General features: G+C 44.4%; 1 protein-coding gene across 3 annotated transcripts in view; it reads right to left on the reverse strand.

Moving 5' to 3' along the window:
• Positions 1 to 5,529: 5,529 nt before the first annotated feature.
• The window catches only part of DDX52 (DExD-box helicase 52), an 85,056-nt gene continuing 64,537 nt past the window's right edge, over positions 5,530 to 26,048 (reverse strand). For all 3 annotated transcript variants that reach the window (XM_069226588.1, XM_069226590.1, XM_069226591.1), the window contains exons 13-15: positions 17,070 to 17,141; positions 16,491 to 16,583; positions 5,530 to 6,005 (exon numbers count right to left, since the gene is read on the reverse strand). In XM_069226588.1, coding sequence (XP_069082689.1) covers positions 5,915 to 6,005; positions 16,491 to 16,583; positions 17,070 to 17,141 — 256 coding nt within the window. In that variant the 3' untranslated portion in view covers positions 5,530 to 5,914. The remainder of the gene's footprint in view (positions 6,006 to 16,490; positions 16,584 to 17,069; positions 17,142 to 26,048) is intronic.

Here is a 26,048-nt window from a genome sequence, read left to right on the forward strand (position 1 = left end):
AGACAATAGATCCTCCATTTGAACCTCCACTCCTGACCACTGGGCTGAAAAGCACTGCTGTAATGGGCACATGTGAGGCTGGGTGTGGGGTACTATGTCAAGGCATGAGGCCATCATGCCTAGCAGGAACATGAAAGTCCTATGACACAACGATTTGGTTGAAAAAGAGGCATAAGCTGCTGAAAAGCCAAGACCCCTTGCAGGTTGTGGTTGGATAAGCCTGTAACTGTATTTAGTACTGGCCCCAGGACGGGCTGGATTTTAGAGGTTGAAGATGGGACTCAGTGTATTTATTGTTAAACCTGATGCTCTGGAGGAGTACAATGGTAGCCTGGGTGTGAGCTAGGCACTGGCACTTGCCTGCGTTCTTGATGAGCCAGTCATTGAGATAGGGAAAAACGTGGATGCCTCCCCTCCTTACTTGAGCGTTGACTACTGCGAGGCACTTGGTGAAGACCCTGGAAGTACTCTGAATACTTTGAACTGAGAATGATGGCCACTTACCATGAAGCACACTTAGGGCAGTGGGTGGGATGAATGGAGATGTGTGCACCCTTGAGGTCGAATGCCCTCATGTAGTCGCCTTATTGGAGCAGAAGGATGACATCCTCCGGCATTATCATATGGAAGTGTTCAGAGAGGGTGTACCCAGTAAGGGACCTGTCCTTCCTGGGGAGGAAGATGCTGATAGGTGGGGGTGGAGGGGGACACTGGTTCTATGGCCGCATTTTAAAGAAGCACTTGGACCTCTTGCTCCAGATGGTTGAGATGTCTTCTACTGAGGGTATGGTTGCATAGTGGGATATGTTGGCAGGAGGTTTTGGAAGTTGTAGGCAGTTGCTGGAGGACCACAGCTAAGACCCATCTCAAGACCCACCTCGAGAGTGAGAGTGAAGAACTCTTGGTTCTTTATGGCTCAAGCAGCGGTGGGAGCACAGACCATGGGTTCTAGAATCAGTCACAAGGGCAACTATGTAAGCATCGGAAAAAGGGGTTATCAAACAGGGCCTGGTTAGCATCCCATCGCCTATGACTCCAATTATAGGTAACCTGGATTCCACTCCAGCTGTAGAGGAAGAATATGTCCCTGAATGGCAAAGGTCGGGTTGTAAAAGAACAGGGGACATGTATGACTGGAAGGGACTAAAGTATTCTGAGCTAGTAAAAGTGGACTACCTACCTGAGGAGGAGAGGTTCAGGTACTGCCAGGTATGCCACTGGGTCTCAATAGGTATGCCTCAGTTAAGCAAGCAGCTAGCCCCCCTCTACAACTTTTTGAGAAGTGGCACAACAAGTCAGACGACAGACTGACCCTACCAGAAATGTATAAATACCTGTTACAGGGACAGAAACTTGTGAAGTCATCTGAGCAATAGAGGTAGGAGAGTTGGGAATGAGTTCTGAATGAAAGGCAATGGTGACAGTTTATCAAAGAGCAAAAGTCACAACAACTAGTACAGCCATCAGAGATAATAATAAAAAAAACCTGTTACTGGTACAATACCCAGAGTAGAATAGGGTCAAATCCAAGGATTGCTGGTTGGGTTATCGAAGAACAAGTTCCCTCTAACACCTACTAAGGCACTGGCCAAAGCTAAAGGGATACTGGGAGGGAGTACTGAATTACACCAACAGAATGTTCGGATGCCCAATTGTACGCCCCGCTTATATAATACTAGGGGCAGACAACAAACTCACATATCCTCTCAAATCACCAAGAGGAAAGTTGATAATGATCCCACTGAGTGCAGCTAAATAGCTGATATTGGGAGCTCGGACCAAGAGCAAGACACTGAATCATAACCAACAGCTTCAAAAAATTTAGGCCATAATGGGTATGGAAAAGTTATAATTGTAAACTGGACAGAGGCAGACAGAAATGTTTAGGAATTGTACCTGAATCCTGATAAATATACTAAACTAACTTGCCCTAAACACCTTACAGTACGGATACTGACAACCCCAAAAGCAGCAGAATCGTAGAGGGGTACACACATTCGCAATGGGAAAGAGACAGAATATGAGACCCACCATATGAGAAGCATAATAGCTCTAAGAAGTGATTTGTGGCTACATGACAAGTGGTGGGGGAAGGAAAGGAGGAAAAGGTGGGGATGGGCATCTTTGATTTGTATTTATATTGTTCCCCTACCAGCCAATGGATGTAGGCAGGTGCAAATGTTCGTTCAACAACCTGAATAAAAAGTAATTCAGAAAACCAGAGATGCAGAGTCACGCACAGCAGCTGATGAGGACGCTGGAGTCGACCCCACGAGAAGCAGTTTCATCAGTATCTGGGATGCATCGGAAAGTGGTATTGGAGCTGGTCTCTCCTACTGACACTAACTCTTCCCCCCTTTTGCTTAAATTTTCTGGGGGATGCTTCACTAGCTCTGCATCTCTGCCCATTGTGCCCTATCACATTAGACGAGGAGGTCAATGAAGTGATGACTCCCCTCTTCCCAGCAGCATCAGGTTTTTGGCACTCCTTATCAAGTGGGAAAGCATCGCCTGAGGCGCACCTCCGGACAGTGTGTACCACAAGAGAATCAGGGATGAACCTGATCAATGATGTAATCTGGGTCACGGGGGGAGTATTAGTGTTTTTCTATACATGTGTCATCACTACCCTTGCATCGACGGGTTCTTTGAGGGTGTCTGTGGCTGACTTCAACAAACACTTTAGCATAGGGAAGAATTGTTCTGTCCTTTCTGACCTAGACAATGTCACCACTAAGTAGTCATCTTCCTCGTGGAGTGCATGCATATCTACCTTCTGGAAAGTAGCCACCCTTTTTATCACCTTATGATATGCCACTGTGTAGTCTAGGGGTGGAGCCCTTACCCAGAAGTGATGCAAATCAGGGTCACCTAAGGGATCACATCATAGTTGCCCCATGGGTCGATGGTGGGTCTCAGTTTGCGGTTCAAATGGAGCATCGTAAGGGTCTGTAATGTGTAAAGGGCTGCCTTCCCCCATGAGAGTTGTATGGGAAAACCTCTGATGAATGTGAAGTTGGTGACCGATGTGCTGGTGGCGGTGTGAGAGATGGTGGTGGTGGTAAAGGAAGTGGTCGAAGAGGAGAAGGAAAAGGAGGCACATGTGGGAGACAACTGGTGCCCCTTTCCTTATTTGGTTATGCCTACGAGCTGGGGGAGGCACCAAACCAAGAACTTCCTCGAATGTCTGTTTGCTCTTTCAAGGTAAAGTCCATGTAGGTTTCAGAGGCAGATCTGGTCTGTCTGAGGACGGAACAACAATTTCTGCCTTGCATCAAACTCTTCCTCGAGCAGCTGAGAGAAGGGCTGGACCAAGCCGTCTGAATCAGTAGTTGAAGATGGTTTTGACACTGATGGTGTCCATCGCAACTGAGTCTTTGGACCCGAGAGGATTTCATCGCAGAGGGTGTTTTCGTTGCCAATGCCAGTTTCAGAGCAAAGTTTGGTCTTGCTGTTGGTATCTAAAAACTCTTCAGCCTTGAAGACCTATGAAGTATTTTGGGGTTTAACAGCTGTAAAGGGTTGGTGCCTGTGAATCAGAGCGCAGAGTGAATTTGACCAGTGAGGTCAAGAGCCTAAGGGCGGAAGAAACCAGGAAGGCTGGGTTTTAGTTGCTGGGTGGATGCCAGGCTCCCTCAGGGGTGGAGCTCTGACCCTACCTGAGGCCTAGCGTGCGCTTCAGTGCATACCATACTCACAGTCCTTACTGTGGCCTTCATCTGGGGGCTCATGGGGTGAGAGATGTCTTCTGGTCTTCTTCCTCTGGCTCGGAGCAGGAAAAGAATATCGCCACTGGGCTACATATTGGTTGATAGAGTGGGATGCCCGCATCACTATTGGCTTCACACTCCTGGAAATCGGATGGGGGATGTTCCCTAAAGATATCAGGGAAGTTGTTGGAGGCTTGCTAGTGCAGCCTCTGGTGTGTCCACTTCTCTATTGACACTGGAGAAGAGTTTTCTTCCACAGGAAGGTCAGGCAGACCTCACACGTGTTGTTGTGGTTGGATGAGTGGCAGGGGTTACACAGCTCATGTTGATCGGTTCATGGCAACTTTACGTGGCAATGTGGACAATTCTGTAAAGGCATCAATTTCAACACCCTGTGGGCATTCTCACCAAAGACGCTGTCAACCATAAGGGGCATGCGGTCTCAAGGAGGGCCCAAAGTCATGGCGGTTAGGAGTTGATCACAGTCAATCTCCCAGACAGACATCGTTGAGCAACAAAGGCTTTTAACTTCCCCACCACCCCCATGGACCTCTCAGTCCTCTCCGCCTATAATTTTTGAATTGCCTGGTCGAGACTCAATGTGTATGAGGAACGCGTTGAACAAAGAGGCCTGGTAGCACGCATTCCAATCCAATGGAGGAAAAGAACAAATCTTAGCATGGAGTCGGGGCCCATGTGCATTACCAATTAAGAAAGGAGTCATCACATACCTCGTTTTGGCATGTGTATGCAGAGCATGTGTCCCCAATTTATACATGTTATACACAAACCTACATAAATGTAGATAAACATACACGTATATACTCCGATATCCAACAATGATATATCTCACAATGTGGAGGAAATCAGCCTAAAGTCGTTTATCCACTTTCAAGTTCAATCCCAGTCAAAACAGCTGCTGTTAATGCCATCATCTCTTTGGGAACGGGCACCACAAAATTAAGTCTTGAGATCAGTTTCAATGTACCTCATCAGCGCTTGTTCCTGCAACTGAAGTTGCTTTTACCGCCTATTCTGCTATTCTCGTTTCATCAGTGTTTCTGGATACCTGCATGATCCCTTATCTTTTGGATTAGCTTCTAAACCTCTTTTCTATAATTGCAGCCCTTTGCAGGATTCGGACATACCGTCTCACTTATCTTCATTACAAAAGGAGTCAATAATATGTGATGCTGAACTCTTGACAACACCCGGAAAAAGACCAAATGGTGCCCAGTCTCTTTACAGTGCAGCTTCACTCAAATTGGCATAAATCTTACATATTTTCCAACAAAAACTACCTGTTTGCAGTCAAGACGCAGTGATGACATCTTTTCATGGGATTCAGCCCCTTCTTAAATCACGGGAGAAATAAAAAAGGTGGAACTGCTACCCATTTAAGTTCCCAGTGGTTAAACACTGTTCCAAACATCTCCAATCCATTGATTTTTTTTCTCTTAGATTTCCTACAACTGTACTTCTACCCTTCTTTCAACAAACCATTACATTGATCAATTACTGCGACAAAGAAAGTTACAAAACAATATATGGCATTAGTTGGAATAATATATAGAATGTATACTATATATCAGTTAATGATGCAATACACTTATTTTTGATAATGTACATAGCTTGTGAGAGAGGATACACATCACAAGTTATACCCTTTGTTACCTTCAACCTATAATTAAAGGAGTCACTCTCTTCTGTGCCTACTCTGGAGAATTATGAACACTAGTAAAGTATGATGTCCTAAATCTCTCTTCCAAGAGATATTAAGAAAAAGCAGAATTTAAAAATGTTAACTACAACAGTTGAATCTTTTTGAAAAATATTTTTATTTCTTTTTATAACCTGCAAATACAGTCAACATCGTCTCTGAGAGGTGGAGATTTAGAATTATGTAAACAATGAACCAAGGACTACTGGCTTGATTGTACACTTACATATTGTACTTGTGCTACCTTTGGTGAGTGTCCTGCTGGTGCAAACTTCTGAAGAAATTCAGTACCCACTTGTAAAACAGCAATAATAAATAATCAATGGTCCTTCCTTCCACTGTTTCATTTGCATTTCTTTTGACATGCATAAAATACTCGTCCAAGCGTGCAGTCTTATTTTTAGTTTAGGAGTCTTCAAGATTAAATTGACGATTTGGCGCACCAAGCCAAGCTTCCACTGCCCAGACTATCAGAACTGTGGAGTTACCCATCTGAGGATTTCTGAACTCCAACTTGTGGATTGGCCTTTTCAGAGGCTTTTTTCTTCTCTTCAATGTGTCTCTGGATGATTTTCCTGTTAACAGAGATGTATAATCAACAATCACAATCTTGGACTAGTGCATGCACATGTACGGTGTGGATGAGAAACAAATAGAGGTTTTCAGGGAAAAAACTGAATATGCAATAACAACAAAACTGAAAGTGGTAGATGCTGTAGCGATCATGGTTATTTTCTGAAAAAGCTCTTTCCTTTCATAGATTACCAAAATTCCTGCAAACTATTACCCTATATTCTGAACACAGGCCTAAAAGTTTACATCAAAACAAGTAGCTAAAATGTGACTGCTTTATAAGTGTCCAGACAAGTTGAATAGGACAGATTTCAATGCTGAAAAGGTCATAATAGGGCAGTGTTAGCAATCCGAAGAGAGAAGACACACAGCCAAGCACATATACACCACTTGCTTGTAGTAGATTGTGAAAAGCACCAGTAATAACAAGTGGTATCTACAATCTAAAAATAATAAAGCAGAGAAAACAGATTTTAGGCAAAAGGATATACATCACTAACTACAAGTCACTGATCGTGGGCTTGACATCTAAACATTATTCACTTAAGAAGATATGTGGAGTATCCCAAATAACATAAAATGTTACCTACATGTAATCATTACGTTTCAGTTTGTTCTAGTGTAGATTTGCATGCAGTGCACATTCTGCTGCCATTTTTAATATCTTTGGCTTCATGCACAACTGGAATGTCTCCATACAATCGTGAAGCCCACAATGCAGACTCCACCTCAGGCTACCCCCTAAGTAGAATGCACTGTCTGGTCCCATGAAATGTGTAGAAGGTTTTTGTGTTGATCTTTTCTGACACTGTCAGAGGTGGGCCATGTGAAACTACAACAGAACTAGCTGCAAACTGATGTTACAGGTAACATTTTTTGTTTGGAGCATGCATCTGTGCGTTCAGATGCTGTGCATTACCTGCAAAACAGTATTCTTTCCTACTGGAAAGTGGTGGTGGAATAGAAAAAGGTCTTTAAAACTGGTTGTCTTACTAAAGCCTCTTTTCTACAGTGAACATCCAACATTATAGTGTAGTCAACATATTCCCAGAGGACCTTATTGTTGCATGTTAGAAATGGGCATGTTACAGATCAAGGCAATGGTCATCCTCATATGCTTGGAATAGTGGTCTGGGTCGTGGTGCACAGATCTGTCCATTAGCATGAGCAGCACACGTTTGGATGCAATGTACCGGTTATGTTAATGCTCCTAATATGACTGAGCAAATATAAACAATAGCTAGTTTGTAATGCGAGTGTTTTTTGTGGTTGGTATGTTACATGTAATGTAAAGTAAATAAATGTACTGCGTTTTACCGGGGATTAGTGAGGGAAGAAAAGTAATGTATTTTTAATTTTAAAAAGGTTTACATTCAGTGAACATCGATATATGTCCATACCACATTACTAACATAAATAATAGCTGTCTATTAAACTAAATCCTGCCACAGAATGTGTAACTATCACACAACTGAAATGTCAGACTTCCTCAGTCTTGTATACAGAAAACAGGAAAAGACCAAATGGATACACAAAGAAGTTCTACGCAATGACCACTCTGGAATAGCTTTTATTCTGTTCATTAAACACGAACCATATATTTTCATACTTCTCTCAGATTTTCTTCTCTGGCCTTTTATTCATTCACATTTGGCCTGTAACACCAAATCTACTCAGCAATACTTAAACATGACGATTTTTTAAGATCTGTTTCTTTTGTACCATCAAAACTGGATACTGCTTCAAGCAAGAGTTCGGGTTCAAACTGCTAGTATATATTTTGAAATCTGTATAGATGGTGAGGGATGTTCAGCGTTTCCTACTACCAGTCTAACCCAATCAAAAAAAAAATTCCATAACACTTCAAACCAGATACAGTTCTACAATATCTGGAAAAGGCTCCTCACAACTTTACCACACTCCCAATGGATACCAGAGTTGCTCAACGATAGTGCAGTAATCTGAATCGGTAGCTAATACGTGCAAAACGCCCGCTGTTGGACATACTGAAAATCAGGATCACCACTGCCTAAGAAATGAACTACCAACTACAAATAGGATCCACCTATCATCATTAATATCCATATTAATATCTTCCACCCATTTCCCCCTAATTTGTAAGGTTTTAGCCATGAATGTAGCTCTCAGATAATTCTGTTAATCAATGTGGTAGCGAAAACTATTTAAAAAAAACAAAAAAACAAAAAAACAAACAAAAAACATTCCATTAGTTTGCGGTTGCGATTCACAACACGGCCAACAGGGCCTGCATGACCAACTAATTGTATAACAAAAAAACATAATATACAAATAATAGGAAAATATAGAAAATACAAAATAAGACCGTCCCGCCCGCTCTGTATCTTCCCCCACCTCCACATCAATGACACATCGAATAACAGCCCCAGTCTGGTTACAGCAAGAAAGAGGGTTGGTACGCTTATCCCAGTGTGCCTCTTTTTTGTTCCTGGAATGTCCTAATGTCTTCTTCAATGGAATGTTGCATCTGTCAGACTGGTGCCAGCTCTGTTCCCCTGTAATCCCCTCATCTCTGCCATATTTTAGAGTGTTTCTGGGGGCAGCCTCATGCCTTATATACTGCTATTTCTAGCCCCATGCAGTAACCCACTCCCTTTTTCCATACTGATCAGGGCAGGGGGTTGTCACTGCCTTCCACTCCCTGGCATTGTCTCATTTGGCAGGTGTCAGTCACAAGTGGAGGTGGGATAATTTAGATGTATTCCCACCTATATCATCCATAAAATGATGTAGGGCCAATCTCCGGTTTCGTGGAATCTGCCAGTATAGGACCTCTCCTAAACACTTGGGTACCTCTCGCCACAATTTATCTAGCACCGGGCAGTCTCATATTGTATGAATGAAAGTGCCCTCCCTAGCACCACAGCAGAGACAGCTCGGGGAAGTAATTACTCCCATGTGCCAGAGTCAATTGCATGGAAGGTAAACCCTATGTAAGTATTTACCATGAATTAACCGAAGCCAAACTGCTATGGTCGCCTCCTATGAACCTCTGTCCAGTCCTCGTTTTCCAGTTCTCCCACATCTGCTTCCCAGGCCACACAAAAGGAGCTAAACACGCAGGTTGGTTCGAGATGAACCTCTGATAGATTAAAAACTATTTTTTAAACATGGAAATGTGAAAAATGTGGGCCACAAACCTGCAGTGTGTGAAACCATATGGCCCTCAAGTTTGGTGAAAATGATATATACCCACGTTAAGGTTAAAACTACATGTAACTGAACTTGAAATCAGAGAAGCCCTAAAAGGGCTGGCAAGGGGAATTCTAGAAGACGTAAGGTGCCGGAATTAGCAGAAATGTAGGTGGAGGGATGAAATGTGGTTCATTTCCCAATTGCCACCAGGGCAGCTTTAATTGCATCCATACTTAAGCCATCTAGGGATTCATTGCACAGTGTCTTATAGCCAACTTTCCATGCTTCACTTGGATGATAACATTCTTAGTAAAGTACTGGCTAACCGCCTGCTGTCACAACCAAAGCAAAGTGAGGGGAAAAGTTACGTGGGAAAGGACCTCAGTTCCCCCGAACCGATATACATAAACCAAAAGTGGAGTGTCTCTTACAAAACAAGTAGTCACTATGCTCTGCTCCTTAGTGCTCACCAGGCACACTACATGTGTTCTTATAGAACCCTCACCCACATGCTAATCATGTGGCATGCTTCATCATCAGGTCCTCACCTAGTGAGGTACTCCCCACCAGGCGGGCTCAACCTCGCAGTAGAAGGGGGCACTTTGATATTCTCTATATTCTTACTAGGATCTTTGGACAGAAAAGGTTAACATATCTCCAGGGAACCCTAACCCAATTCTTTGATAAGAGGGGCCATGCGACATAGTTAAAACATAATGTGACACAAAGAGACATTTACTGAGCCAGTGTGTCTATTTTACGTCAACATGTTTCATCTGCTTAGCAAGATGCGCAGATTTCATCAGGACCTCTATGACAGTTGTACTCCTAACCTGTACTGAGCAGGAGTTATGCATCTGCATGCATTCCATGCAAGATCAAGAAATAATTGCCCAATCCTACTATACAGGGTAAGATGTTTGAAAATTGGAGATTTTCCACTTTAAGAATCCTGTAAAAGGAGAAGGAACACAAACAGGAGAGATGGTCTCAGGAAGCTGAAAGGGGATAGGACACCACCACGTTTCTTTGAGTATATGGCAGCAGCCAACATGGAGTAGAAGGCTTGGATTTGCTGATTATGAGATATTACTTGGCAGCACAGTAGCAACGGATTGAGAGACAGCTTACCGGGACAAATTTCATAGCGTTATGGGAGTAGAACTTTTGTTGGTGGAACTAAACCCTGTTTGGGAACCAAAACCTCTCACCATAGCCCTCCAGTGCTGGAAAGGGGAGGTTAAGGAGACCAGGTGCAACCCCCTTATATGCTCAGATGCTACATTTGTTAGGGCTACCCACTTGAAGGGGGCTGGGTGTTAATTGGGGGAGTTTTATTGCCTGACGACTGACTGAATGGATGGAGACTGATACCATGGGGGACTGACACTCAGAGGGGCCCTCTGAGTAAGACGATGATCTCTACAGTCTTAGATAGCTTGCCAAGTGGGAGGGCATAATAGATAGGCAATTTAATGGAAAAGAATGCGAGTAGATTCTTGAAGTGGGCGGGTATAGTAAATAGGCAATTTCAAGGAAAAGAATGTGAGCAGACCTTTGAATGCTGATACACAATCTCCGGAAGCACTTGTTTTAAATTTACGCAGTTTAACTATTTACATACCAGATAACCTACGTCCCATAGTAAACCGCCAACTTAAGCTGCCCCAGATGTGTTGTTATACTGATTTGTACAGCGCACTAAACATCCGAGAGGCTATGCAGGCACTTGGGCAAGTGTGTAGGTGTGTGGTTTCCAAGGTGCTTATACGAAAAGCCTGGTCCTCAGCTTCTTGTGGAACTCAAGCAGTGAGGAGGAGGCTCTCATGTGCTGAGATGTTTTGGGTGCGACGTTGGTAAAAGAGCGACCTCCAGTTTTGCTTTTGCTGATGCAGGGAATGTGGGCAAGTGCGAGTGAGGCAGAGCATAGGTGTCTGCTGGGTTGGTGAAAATGTATGCGGCTGTCCAGGTTTCCTGGTCTTGTGTTGTGTAGGACTTTGTATGTGTACGCAAGAAGTTTAAATGAGCTGCGCTTGTGAATGGGGACCCAGTAAAACTTCTTAAAGTGCGGTGTAATGTGGGTGTGGTGGGTGAGGTCAAGTAAGAATCTTGCAGCAGTGTTCTGGGTGGTCTGGAGTCTGTGTAGGAGTTGTTTGGAGAATCCGGCATTGAGAGTGTTGGTGTGGACCAGCCTGCTGGTGATGAGTGCTTGCATGATGATTCATCTGTTGTTTTGAGGCAACCATTTGAAGATCTTTCGTAGCATGTGTAGGATGTGGAAGCAGGAGGTGAATAATGTGTTGACTTGAGCCATCATGTTGAGCTTGTCTACGATGAGCCGTAGATCTCTTGTGTGGTCTTTGGGTGTGGTTGTTGGTCCTAGCTCCAATGGTCACCAGATGGAGTTCCATTAGGAGGTTCTTGTAGCCAAAGGCCAGTACTTCTGTTTTGTCAGAGTTGAACTGCAGGCAGATGGTTCGCATCCAGTTTGCTACCATAGTCATACAGTTGGTGAAGTTGGTCGTGGTAGTGGTCGTATTGTCTGTCAAGGAGAGGATGAGGTGGGTGTCATTGGCATAGGAGATGACTGTGATGTCTTGTGATCGGATGATGTTGGTGTGCGGTGTCATGTTTATGGATATAAGGGTGGGGCTGAGGGATGATCCCTGTGAGACTCTGCATATTAGTTGCTTGGTCCCTGATGTGAAGGGTGGCAGCCTGACCCTTTGGGCTCCTCTCGTGAAGAGGAAACAGTTCTATTTGAGAGCAGATCCTTGTATGGCAATCATGTGGAGTCTTCTGTTGTGGCTAATAGGGGAGACAGTTTCTCCTCTTTCTAGGATGATTCTAATATTGCCAGTGGCCACAATGAGTGCTGTTTCGGTGCTGAAATTCTTTCTAAATCCCGACTGAGTATTGTCTAGAAGATAGTGAAGTATGAGGTGGGTTGTGAGTTGCTTGTTGATGGCCTTCTTTATCACTTTGGTTAGACAGAGGAGCAGGGAGATGGGTCAGAAGTTGCTCAGTTGATTTAGATTGGCTGTGGGATTCTTGAGGATGGTGTTGAATTCTGCAAGTTTCCATTCATCCGGAAAAGTGGTGGAGGCATAAATGATGTGGGTCAGGGTGGTACTGACTGGCGAGGTTCCCTGGTTGCAGATGTAGTGAGGGCATGAGTCTGCTGGGGCCCCCGAGTAGATGGTCTTCCTGACTGCCACTGTCTCATTTCTGGTGAGGGCTGTCCATTCGATCAGTAATGAGTTCTCTGGGGTTAGGTTGGTGAGCGAAGTTGCTGTAGATGTTTGCGCTTTTGCTGTGGAAATCGTTGGACAGGTTGTCACAGTTGTTGGGAGCTAGCAATGTTTTTGACTGTGGCTGAGAGTGGTGAAATCCCTAATGATCAAGAAAATCTACTTGCAGCAGCTGGAGCTTCCTTTGATGTGGTCCACTTATGTTTTTTTCTTGGCGTCTCTTATTCGCTGATGATAGCAGTTGAGTGCAGCTGGTAGGTATTTCTGTCTGTGGTGTCGTGGCTAGCTCTCCATTTCTTTTCTAGCTGTTTACAGTGTCATGTTGGTGTCCCAGAGGTCTTTGGTGTACCAGCTGGCCTGCTTGTTTGATCTACAATGCTTGTTGGGTTTGATGGTTGTGAAGGACTCTCCGCTAATTGATGCACACATGGTATGGAGCTGCCCAGTGAGTGCTTGTTTCTGGCTGGGGTGAGATGCAAGTTGGAGAAAACACTAAACAGACAGACACTAAATACAGTGGAAACCTGTTTGTATGTTAGGCAGAAAATGAAGAAAGCTGGCAACTGATTTTTGGATTTGGCTTAGTGTATAGCTCACAGGGGGTAGCATAATGCTGGAAGTCCCCAGACGGTCCACCCCATACTAGGTGGAATAAACAAGGGGAGAGTTGGGTGATAAGAGAGGGGGGGCTGCTCGGTGAACAACAGAGTATAGGGGCATGCATAAGAAACCCATAGCACATCAATGGATGGAGGTGGTGACTAATTTTACTTTACTGGAGGTTTAGTGTTCTTTGGGGGATGGTGACATTTGCCGATGTCACAGACACATACCATAACTAAATCAAACTACTCCCACACTGCCATCTGCAGATAGTGATCATTCATGAGTTCACTTTTTTTTTTCTTTCTTCAATAAAAAAAGGCTGAAATGGCCTGTGGTGGGTTTAGGTAGTATAGACCTTCCATAGCGTCATTAGGTCTTGACGTGGAGCCCAATACAATGGTGTGCAAGATGTTTCTACTTTGGAAGATGGAATATAAGTACTGATTTGTGGTGTGCCTCATTTAGCATTCTGGAGGCAAATTAAAGTAACCCAATTATGACTTCAGGTACCAAGTCACCATTGAGTAATTGAGGACTATGGTGCAGTGCCATTCCTTCTTGTTGATTAAGCATTTAAAAGAGGAAGCAGTTTCATTCACTGATCAACCAAAATGTCAATGATGTGGGAGAAACATGCTTGACAAGCCAAGGAAGTTCCACTTGCATCATTCACTTGGATGCATTGCACATTTTCCCAACTTCATATGGTGAATGTTGGATTATTATTATTATTGCCAGGGGTCCAGCTTCCAGGTGCAGCACGTATACATGACACAAAAATCGGTTTATGGTACCAAAATAAACATTGACAATAGTAAACATTACAAGTATACTCGTAGAAATCTATTTGAAGGATGGAATAGCATGCGTATATCTTTGGTATGCAGGGCAAGTTAATCATTGATGAAAGTAAACAATACAAGTATCATTTTGGTGACCTGTTAAAAGGAGTGGAAAGGAATAATCGAAAGGAGGCAAAATGGGGGCATGGACTGAGAATGAGAGGGGCAGTGAAACATACTGAAAAAGTGGAAAGGTGATTACGAGATACTATTGAAGTTATTCTGTTTGTAGAGTGTTGGAGGGTCCATAGCTTCATGCAGTATCGCTCTTCTAGGCGTGACAACTTATGAAAGGATGTAGGGGGACTAGTTAGTTACTTAGTTTTCTGAAGTAGCATTGATGGATAATTACTGTCTTGAGGCCAACAGTTGTTTGAAGATGAGTAGCTGTGCAAAGAACTGGTTTCAATGTGGAGGTTGTTTAGAGTTTTTCTAGAGCCACTTTCAGGGTTTTGCCTCTGGTCTTGTTAGGCTCCATTTTGGGATGATCAGTTTGCACTCAGAGGTGTTGTGTAGAACCACTGATATTTGTTGGAACGTGAGGAGATCTGATAGGTACTCAGTAGTTTGTGTTGATGGATTTTCACATAAGAAAGAGGGCCATGTGTTTAATTCTTTGTTCTATAGTTAACCATTGCTGATGTTTTGCAATGTCTTTGTGAGATTTAGGTATATTGGAATGGAATACTATTGTCTTGATGGGGAAACTGCTTGGAGCAAACGTTTTCTGTGTTGAATGGGTACGAGAGGGCTGATTTTAGATACAGCATATACGTGGTAGATTAGCTTGTTGCTTACATTTCAGAGATGAAAGAAAGTTGTTCATTGTCTACTGGGGGAGGCAACTAGTCAAGTGAAAGAGGCCTAGAGATATTAGGAATTGATTTGCCTTTCAGCATGAAGATTTCTATCTTATCACTGTTTAGGGAAAGGCTACTGAGGTTCGTTCAGTGTTTGACAAAGTGAAGGCATTCAGTGAATGGTTCAGTATTGAAGTTGTTGCTTAGGTCTACTAGAATTTGTGTGTTGTTGACATATATCTGGCATTTAAGGACTTTCATATTGATCAGTTGGCTAAAGGCCACAGTCTAAAGCAGGGTCAGGGCTTTTAATCCTTGGGAGAATCCACAGACCGTAGAGGTTGAATCTCACACATGTAGATGGATAAATATTTACACCATTCCCATGTTTTTCAGTCATGTTAAACCAGTGTTTCGGGCAGACTAAGAATGTTTTATGATTCACAGTGACATGTAGCTGAGCAAGGCTGTTGTTTCAGCAACCCATTAATTGTCACATTACCCGCTTATTGAGGAACTTGTACTGGCTCCCGGTAGAACAGCGTTCCATCTTTAAAGTACGGTGCCTTGTTTTTAAATCACTTCAGACAGGCAGTCCTACTTTCGTTTCTGCCTGTACACAAAAACATATCCCTATGCGTAATCTGAGGTCTTGCATGCTAATCTTACCATCCCTACCTTTAAAAAAAAAAAAAATACAAAAAAAAGGAGACAATGGGTGGCTCCAGGTTTGTGGTATTGGCTCTCCACATCTGGAATGCTTTTCCTCCAGAAATAAATTACCTCCTGTTATACCATATTCAGGAAACTCCGAAAGACGTGGCTCTTTAGGTTGGCATATGAGTAATGAGCTATTGCATGCTATATTTCAGTTACCTCAGCGCCATGAAACTGATTAGGTGAACGTGCGCTGTAGAAATATTCGTAACACGACATAACAGGTTTAGTAGTATGGAAGCCACTCTGATTCTGGCCTCTTAGGGGTAACACTTTTTCTCTGATGCCATTCACTGTGGTTGCAGTACCTCATAGCGGGCAGAACCCCGACTGTGTCAGCAAGCAGACTGCTGGATTCTATGTAGTTCTGAAGCTGGTTGGCTACTTGTGCTTCAGTGATCTTCAACAGGAAAGAAAGCGTTGAGATGGGTCAGTAGTTTCATGGAGTCGAGGCATCTAGGCTGGTTTTTGAGTAGGGGTAAACAATGGTGTGTTTCAGAATGCAAGAGAAGCGTCCTCTTTGTAGGGAAGCACTGGTGATGCAGCAGATATTTTGAGTTAAGGCTGCAATGTTTGTTTTTAGGAGTTTGGTGGACCATGATGTTTCTAGCATTGATTCAGGTGGTCTCATTTTTGATACTCTTAATGATATCTTTGGCTGAGATTAGGTAGAAGGGTGGCAGGGATTAGAGGAATGGGTGTTCCCCAGAATAGTTGAGGGAATATTTGGAGATTCTTTTATGACATTTATGAGATCCCAAAGTAGATGAAGTGATATTTATTACGTAGATGGGTCAGGCAATAAAGGACCATATGGGTTCCACCTTTACTCCTAGGTGATGGGATATCAAGTACTAGGTGTATTTGAACTGATTGTACAGCAGTGCATGCAGTTCTCAACAAATGTATAATATTTATTGAAGATATTTTAGGTTTTAGATCTTCATCAGGATGCAGAGCCATAAGTCGTCAGGAATCCAAAGAGAAAATAGGATGTTCTTGTTAGTGTTTAAAGATAATGTTACACACTTCTAGTACATTTCAAAATAATGGATTTATAGAAAAGCAGCATTGTTTCTTTTAAATTATTCACATACTTTTTCCGCCTAGCTTTTTCCAAGAAGTACTCAGGAGTTGTACGGATCTTTTGCCTTTTCAAAGGGTTCTTCACCAACTTCTTTTTCTGTTTGCTGAAAAGAAAACAATTCAACCAAACACAAATGTTACTACATAGTGTTGATGAAGTGAAAAAAGAAGACACAGGAAATGTTTAAAAAAATAAAATAAAAAAATAAAAAGCAGACCTTTGGTTGAAGATAACAATAAAACGTTCAATGGCCTCAACAATGTCATGAGTAGACTAGGATGACCACTTGCCTGTGCTTCATTTCCAAGCAATGTGCATGCCTTGCTTTCTCAAAGGCTTTTGCAGTGGAAAGGCCATCATGCTTGCACCAGTCATACCACTCAGACCACATATATTAAAATGAGTCTAATTTTCAGCATTCATTTTTGTAAACACATTTAAAGGAGATAAAGACGTTTTTTTTCTATACTGCACTGTAAAGTCTATTAAAGGCTATTTTAATTTTGCTAACAATGCACATTGGGTTGAAAGAAACAGCAATAAATGCTACACTTTTTATGGCTAAGAAGGTTTGGAAGAAATGACTCACCTTTGCAGCTTGTGGAAATGCTTGATGTAATCAGGTACCGGGCAACCAGCTTGCTGGATAACATTAGCTATGCTGAAAAAATAAAGAAGAGTCTTCAATACTACAGAATAGGTGTGTGCAACAAAAGCTTTAATTGCTCTCAAGAGCACATAAAGGCACTGTGAAAGAAACCAGTGCGGCAGTGGTGATGATTTCTATCCAAGAGCCATGTTTGCATGCAAGTATAAATACATTTTACCAACAGACGACTACATGCTGACTTCAAATTTAGAGGCACTCTGGTCTTAGTATCATTTGCGTTAGGATGATTCCTGAACTACTAGAAAAGGCCAATCTAATACTATTATATTTTAAAAGGGAGGAGGGCATCAGAGCAAAAAGAAGCAGGAGCGGAGAAAGAGTAGTTATGTGCTTTCCTATGCCGCACACTCCCGCCCTCCTGCTCACTTTTCTAGGATTGAGCTGTGACTGCCATCAACTCGGATTAGTGGAATCAGCTGGCAATACCTGGTGCTAGCACCTACTTAAAGATGATGTTCATTCTACCCATTAACATTCTACCCATCAAAAACAGATTTTTTTCCTAACACAATCTCAGCACAAACACTCTCAAATGAGGAGTCCTAGAAAAATCAACAAGTGATTCAAACAGGGGTTGCTTAAAAATAATCTGTGTGCGGTTCTATGTCAAATTGGCACTTAATAACTAATACAGTAAAATAACATAACGCATATGCTTTACTATATGCAACTACTTCTTCTCTTACTTCAGATTTTGCAATGAAGTGCAGCGACATTCATACCCTGCTTTGGAGAAATATCCAGATTGACAATGAAAACTGGGTAAGACCCTGGGCCGAGCAGACGACCCTAAAACGTCAATGTTTGTTTCATGACCTTTGAAGCATATGAAAATAGAGAACTTGGGGCCAGACGTAGCAAAGGTTTTTACCCATTCTGTGTCTATGGGAAAAAGTGTTCATACATATGGCCCTTAAAGTGCTATGGCAAACAGCTCAACCACAGGAAAAGCCAGTAAGTCTTGCCTTTTCAATCAAAGGTGTTTGCAAATGTGCACGTCATCATGCAATAGCGACCCAACTTGATGACTTAAGAACACGCATGATGGAACAGTTATTTTATTATTTTATTTGCATGTTACAAGAAGGCAGATACTAGTTTGACTGGTACATTTATAAAAAATGAATTTAAATGTACTAAAGTGCCTTTTAAAAGCATAGTCACCCAGCATCAAATGACATCTGTTGGTTAAATCAAATAATTGTTTTTGTAGAGGACTGTGACTGGTATGGGGACAGTGGGGGTGGGTGTTTAGAGATGGAAGGAGGCTGTGGGGAGAAGGGGGATGAATAGGTGGGTGAGAGGTTTAAGTAATCGAGGAGCCAGTTGGGGAGAAGTGGGCAAGGGAGCACAAGAGAAGAAACAAATTGAAAGCAGACTTGGTAGAAGTAATGGACGAGATTGCATCGGAGAGAATATTGTGCAAAATTCTGCATGCTGGGGAATAGCAGGTATTTGAGTAAGAGAGCAAGAACGTGTACTTTTTGGAGCGCTGCAAGCAAAAGAAAAAAGAAAGTTACTTACTTGAGTACTAGAGAACCTGTGAGCAGAGGAAGAAGTGTCGGAAACAGGTCAGAGGGGGGCTAGAAGCACAGGGCTCACAGGGGGGAATATAGAAGGCGGCAGATAAAGCATCCTCACCACCATTCTAGATACTCCTGCCAAAGCAGGGAGCACAAGTTAATGTCAGGAAAGGCATCGGCACAGACTTGTTCACCTTCAAAAGTCTGTCAATGCAGAGGCTACAGGAAACACTGCGTCTACATCTGGGCCCATCTTGACCAATGTCACCTCCACTGACCTTAAAACCTGTGCCGACAACACTACCATCGACATTCGAAGCAGAGGAGTTCTCCAGCGATGGCATCTTTAGTAGACTCACTCACTTGCATCATTGCATGTCGTGCAGCTGGGAGCACCATGGTAACCTTCAAACAGCAGTACTAAAATATGGCACTGAAAAAACCATGAGAGGGAGTCGTGGATAGCTGCCAAGATGGCAGACGCATAACAGAGTTCTGTGCCGACCCTCTAAATATACCTTACCATCCCTGCTTGTGACGCCCTTCAGGATACAAAATACTACATACATTGTTCCTCTCCTCCTAGGAGCCCATAAAAGTGGTTGGCTCCGCAGATCAGGGTCTGATTACAGTTCTCACACGCCACATCGTATACCGAGCCGCAGGTCGCACTGGTGAAGGGGACTCTCGGGGTGGTACTCTGGAGGCAGCCTGCTGGAGCCGACGAAGTCCCAGAGAAGCACCGTTCTGCCGGGGCCTTGGAGTACTTGATCCGGCTCAGTGGGACTGTCCTTTAGCCTTCTGTGGGGGTCACGGGTGACGTACTGCCCCGCCTGTGCATCCAACTATGACGTATAGTGCCACACCAGGACCCATATCACTACCCCACACCATCGGTGAGGACACTCTGCCCAGGGCGAGCAGCAGTGACTGTGCCCGCTTGGCGATGCCTCAGGGGCAGCCGTGGGGAGAGCAGTGCCTTGTGACTTCTTGGGCCTCCAAGGCTGTGATCTAGCTCTATTGGACTGCCATTAACTTCACAACTGGGGTTGCATGCTTGGAGGCCCCAGGTTATAGTGGGACTTGATACTTAATCTGCTTACTCCAGCAGTGGGCTACCTCACCACCGCCTCTGCGAGCTGAGCCTGGGCTAACCCACTCGAGAGATGCTCCGGCTAGTGCCCTGGTGTGCCTACTGCCTCTGCAGATCCCCATGGCACCAGCCTGGAGGCGCTGCAGTGATCTTTTGACTTGGAGGGGAGTGAGCGATTGGGGGCCGGGAGCACCTGGAAGAGTGAGGAGCATAGTAGCGGTTGCCCTGATAGAGCAGCAAGCCACCACTAGAACTTTCTGACTGGGTGTTTTCCAATCGTTGTGGGTGGCCCGGTTGGTGACCCCCGTTGACTGATCCACTGGGGACTGGGAGAAGTGGCACCGACCACGGGCAAGGACAAGGCTGCAACCCTGGTCTCGGGGTGGTGTGGGTGGGTCGGAGGGAAAAAAAACAATACATTTTCCAAGGGTGCGGTGGACAGGAAGGACGGTGGGGACAAAACTCTGACACCAGGCCCAGTCCATTCAGAGACCACAGCAGCGATACTGCAAGCTACGCAGGACTCTCTCCTCCCTCAAGAGAAAGATAGGGGGACTGAGTGTCAACCTCTCCCTGCTCCGCAATACAGGGGAGAGAGTCACCGAAGTTGAAGGGTGGCTGTATGAAACTGAAGACACAGCTACATCTCTCCTGACTGAATTGATGGCACTCTAGCAGTGAGTATGCTTTTTGGAATCCAGGGCTAAGGGCACCAAGGGTAGGTGTAAACATAACAGTCATATAGTGGGGGTCCCGGAAGGCACAGAGTGATCCCAACACACTACCTACATCTTGGAATGGATTGGCTCCTGGGTCCCGCAATATTGCTTGTCGGATTGCTTTGTGGTGGAGAGGGCCCACAGGTCTGTGGCGCCGAGGCCACCCCTGGGGGACTGGTGTGTGAGGGAAGGAATTAATGCGTCCACCGGTTTCACACTGGACTTCTACTGGATGTTCATAATGGAATGCTATATCCTTTTAAAGAGGGTCGGAAACCTCACCCTCCTGACGGTTTCAGTTTTGTTGGGCAATTATGTTTCTGTTTCTAGGGTGTCAGATGCTTCAAGGGGGAGGGGAGGAAGTGTTGGGTGGAGGGAGGGTTTGGGGACTGGTGGCTGCCTGATGCAGCGTTTTCAGGTGTGTGTTTATCATTCAGTTGTATGAGATCTATGACTGGGAACACACTAGCTTGCTTTTGGAAAGAAAATACACAAACCTGTCATATGAGGAGGCACTCCTCAGTGGCTCACTCCCACATGATTTGAGTGGCGTGACCATTGCGGTCATCTTGAAACCATAAGATGGGGTTTGGTCCCCAGTTCCGTTGGTGGTTGTCGATCCTATACACGATCTGTGGGCTCAGGATCGAGTCAATGGGGCCCTTTCCACATGTTTTTCAAGAGGAGTACTCATCAAGTTTGTCCCAGCTCACCTTTGTTGTTTGTTCTAGTAATGGACCCCCTGGTGGAGCTCATTCGGATCAATGCCAGGGTCTGCGGCTTTGATTGGGGGATAGAGTGGAAGACAGTGATGCTGTACCAGGATGATATGCTCTCCTTGATCCAGAAGCCCAGCTATACCCTCCTGAGGTTCATGGAGATTATGAAGATTTACAGGATGGCCTCAGGCCTAGGAGTCAATTGGACCAAATCTACCCTTGTACCTGTCCGCAGGGTGGTACCGAGAGATTGGGTGCATCCTCTGCTAAGGATAGCAGAAAACATTTTCCATTATTTGGGCATGTCCTTTACCCTCTCCCTAGGTACCGGGACCTTAATATTCTCTCCTTGGTAGCCCGGACGTGAAGAGACATGACTGAGTGGTCCAAACTGTCACTGCCATTAGCCTTATGTAATGCCACCCACATTCTTTACCAATTTGAAGTCACATATCACCACTTTGGGCAGAGAAGATTCCTATGGTATCTTTTGCAAATTGTCACTGCTCCCCTTTTGATGCTGGGTGAACGTTTATCAATATATTTCTGGGCCTTGCAGCTGGTCACCATTGACGACTGGTTCAAGGCAGATAGAGGGGACCCGGCTCAGAAGATCCCGCTTCTCAGCCCCACGATTTAACTCTTCCTGTTACATGGTTGGGGGCACCCACGCTCCCTTCCACCACTTACTCAGGTCCTTAACTGTTGGTACTCGGCCCTCCATCACATGCAGTGTCACAGTGCACTTACGGGGATCACCCCACCGTGGCATGGGATGTGGTTGGCTGAGACTGCAGGGCTGGACGGATTTCGATTGTGGGACAAAATCGGTATCTGTACATTGGGAGATGTCTGGAGGGACGGTATATGATGTCCTTTCAAAAGTTAGCAGATTACTTATGCCTTCACCCCTCCCAGTTCTACTGTTATCTACAACTGTGACATGCCTTAGAAAGCTATGAAGACAGGCTGATGACACTCTCTGAATTCAACCCGCTTGAATGCAAGTTAGTGACTGATGCAGTGGGCGCAGGCAGTCACAAACAGGCCTGACCCCCCTGTCAGCACAGAGATCCAGGTTGGAGGAGGATGTAGGGGTCCTAGACGATGAGGACTGGGCCGAGAAAAAATAAATTGCCCCAGGGATGTTACCGATAGTGTTATACCTGTCAGCGCTTGATGTGGTCGCCCCTGTCTTTTTGCTTTTGACCTCCTGTTTGTGATCCTGTGCTGAATTTCGTTTTTTGCTGGCTTTAGGACTCTGGGCACTTTAACACTGCTAACTAGTGCTAAAGTGCAAGTGCCCGCTGTCTAAATTGTATTGGTGATTGGTTTATCCATGATTGGCATATTTGATTTATCAGTGAGTACCTAGTATAGTGTACCATGCGTGCCCAGGGCATCTAAATAAAATGCTGGTGGGAATAAAACATTGGGTTAAACCCAGATCTTTGTGACTGGTATGAATGTTTGCATTGTTCAGCATTCCGTCCATCATCTGTTCTTTTTGCTTTTGTTGCTCTAAGTGGAACGGGTATGCCCAGAGGTGAGTCCTGTGCTCACTGCACCACTGGAATAAAGCTAGCCTGGCTGATGAAGGGTGATACGCTGAAACCAGTCCCAGGTTGCTTGTTTCCGGTCCAGGGAGGACCTGGCTTGGCAGTTCGGACTGGACTGTTCCAGGGTTAAGACTAATTTGGTTATGGCTGGGTCCAAACTGGGGTGGGCAAAAAAAAACAAAAAACAATAGATTAAACCCAGATCTTTGTGACTGGGAGTGAATGTCTGCATTGTTCAGCATTCCATCCATCATCTGTCCTTTTAATAGTAAGCCTGAGCACTGATTGTGCCATCCACAGGAGTAGCCCTGTAAACATGTCTCAAATCTGCCAATGCAGTGTCTGTGTGGGTAGTTTTAAAATGCCACTTCGACCTGGCAAGTGCACCCACTTGCCAGGCCCAAATTGTCCCCCTTTTACTACATATAAGTCACCCCTACATTAGGCCCAAGGTAGCCCCATGGGCTGAGTGCAGTTTATTTAAAAGGTGGGACATGTACTGATGTGTTTTACATCTACCGATAGTGAAATACTGCTAAATTCTTTTTCACTATTGAAAGGCCTATCTCTCTTATAGGGTAACATGGGGATTGCCTTGAAATATCTTTTACGTGTAATTACCCTTGGGAGCAGATAGAGATGTGGAGTTTGGGGGTCTCTGAACTCACAATTTAAAAATACATCTTTTGGTGAAGTTGATTTTTGAACTGAGAGTTTGAACATGCCACTTTTAGAAAGGGGGCATTTTCTTGCTTAACCATTCTGTGCCTCTACCTGGCTGTGGAAAACATGTCTCGGTCAGGATGACAGTTGGGCTGTTTCTGAATTCACTTTAGACAGTCACACAAGGGGGGCTGAGGTGTGCCCTGCATTTCCGGATGGGTCTTCCTGCGCTAGAGTGGTGGGAGAAGCTGACACTTGCACCTGAACAGTGCTGTGCCTGTCCTTACATAAAGCAGTCTCCAACCCCCTGGAGTGTGCCTGGGACCAGGGCAGGAAAAGCAGGCTCTTGTGCACTACAAAGACCTCTCTTTGAAGTTTGCCTACTTCAAAGACAAACATCTGTGTAAGTACTGGTCCTCTGACCCCCAGAAAGCTAGAACACTTCTGGACTGAGGACATTCTGTCCAGAAGAGCTGGATGCCGTAGGAGGGACTGCCACTTTGCCTGTGGCTTTGTTGTGCTGGCCTGCTGCTTCTGTCCTGGGAGTGAGAGGACAAGACTTTACTTTCTGTATCCTGCTTTCCAAGGTTCTACAAGGGCTTGAGATGAGCTTGCCTCCGATTAAGAAGTCTCAGGGACACCAAAGACTTCATATGTCAGCACCTAGGCTCCTCTACTGAGAGCCATGTTATGTTCTGCCAAGTGGTGCCAAATCCAGTCTGAGCCCTTGAAGGAGGTTTTGGTGCTGCAAGAAGAAATCCACGCATTGACTCTGCGTCATTCCAAACAAACGCATTGCTGCTGCCTGCACTAGAGCGTGGTCCCTGCTTGATGCAATGACCAGGATTTTTTCCAGGGAGGCCCCAGCATTCTGTCACAGTGTGTCAGAAGAACCACCGCTGTGTGAGTTTCGGGCACCGCATCACTGAAGTCCGTGACAACCACCCTGCCTCTGATGCAGCACCTGCTTCATCGCTGTGAGATTGACACATCGTGGCTTGACTTCCGACGCATCATCCCAGGGCACCATTATCTTCATTGACAACACACCGCAGCAAGGAATGGAAGCTTTGTGCTGCAAACAGCACAACACCTCCCCAGTAGCAGTAAGGAACCAATGCATCACCTCCCATGCAACAGTAAGGAAGCAACACATCTCTGGTTCTTTCGACATGTAACCTCACCTGCGGCCCACATCGTCTTTGTTTTTGACACATCTTAGGTACTTTGCCTCAGCCAAGCGCTTCATTGGTTTCAAGGAACTACAATTGTATTTATTCTTTTAAAAGTGATATCTTTGCTTGTATATGTTGGATTTTTGTAGTTTTGGTCTGGTTTTTCTCAGATAAATATTTGCTATTTTTCTAAACTGGAGAGGAGGACTTTTGTGATGTTTTCACTGTTACTTTATGTGCACAAATACTTTTCGCACTGCCTCTAAGATAGGCCTGACTGCTTGAGTAAAGCTACCAAGGGGTTATCTTAGCTGTGTGACTCCCAAACCCTGACTAAGGGCAAACCACTGCCAACTAGAGACCCATTTCTAATGGATTTCAATGCGTCTTTGCTTGGTCCAATTCAAATACTTCCATAGGATTTATTATTCTCCTGAACACCTTTGACATATGGGCTGAGCTGGTGACCCAGCGTGTCTACGGTGTGGGCCCACTGCAGGTACTCTTTACCACACTATCTGGATATGTCCAGGGGCACAGGCACACTGGTTAGCAGCCAACAGACACATGGGGCGGATATTGGGTGTCCCTCTGGCGCTTGACCTCAAAATTATTCTATTAGGTATAATGAACTCTGTGGGCGATTCTAGAACTGTCCACTCCCTTCTCGCAACGGCATACATGCTGGACAACAGGGATCTTGCTAGACATTGGATGGACGAGAAGGCCCCATCCATACAAGAGTGATTTTGAGGAATGGATTCATGTGCAGCACTCGAAAAACTGGTATGTGAGGGGCTTCCCACAGAAATTCAACTGAGTTTGGAAGTGTGGACCGAGAAATAAATGTCTGTCAATTGAGACTATGTTTATTCTTTTTCGTGATATGTAGTATTGCTACAGCAGTGGTGATGGCTGCCATCCTTGATACAGTGAATGATGCATTTTCTCTGTATTTCTCGATGCTTTAACTGTGGCCCTCTTGACTTGAGCTTGATGTGTAAAATTACTGTGCTGATATATCATGAACACAATAAAATGTGTTATAAAAAAAAATAATAATAATAACCTGAGCAGTGTCAGTTTAGTAGCACAATCACCTCACTGGAAAAGAACCAAACTCCAGCAAAAGCGGTAGGAGGCACTGAACTCCACTTCCCCAAGAAACTTTCATATGTCCCATTTTTATAGCAGCCATGTGAAAGCACAGCCTCTGCTTAAGGGGGGATCCCAAACAAATCTTTTAAAGATACCAATGCTTTGTAACTGGAGTTACAGGTAAATAACTTATTTCTTCTCCACCATTTGATCCTTCGTAGAGTCACATGCGTGAATCAGAATAGCAAACAGTAATTAGCAAGCACTCCATGCACGAGATACATGCTGCAAAAAGTCAGCATTAATAAGATGAAGGACAAGCATAAAAGAAGCTCTCCTTAAGCAAATG

This window comes from Pleurodeles waltl, chromosome 3_2 (assembly GCF_031143425.1).
Source record: "Pleurodeles waltl isolate 20211129_DDA chromosome 3_2, aPleWal1.hap1.20221129, whole genome shotgun sequence".
Classification (NCBI taxonomy): domain Eukaryota; kingdom Metazoa; phylum Chordata; class Amphibia; order Caudata; family Salamandridae; genus Pleurodeles; species Pleurodeles waltl.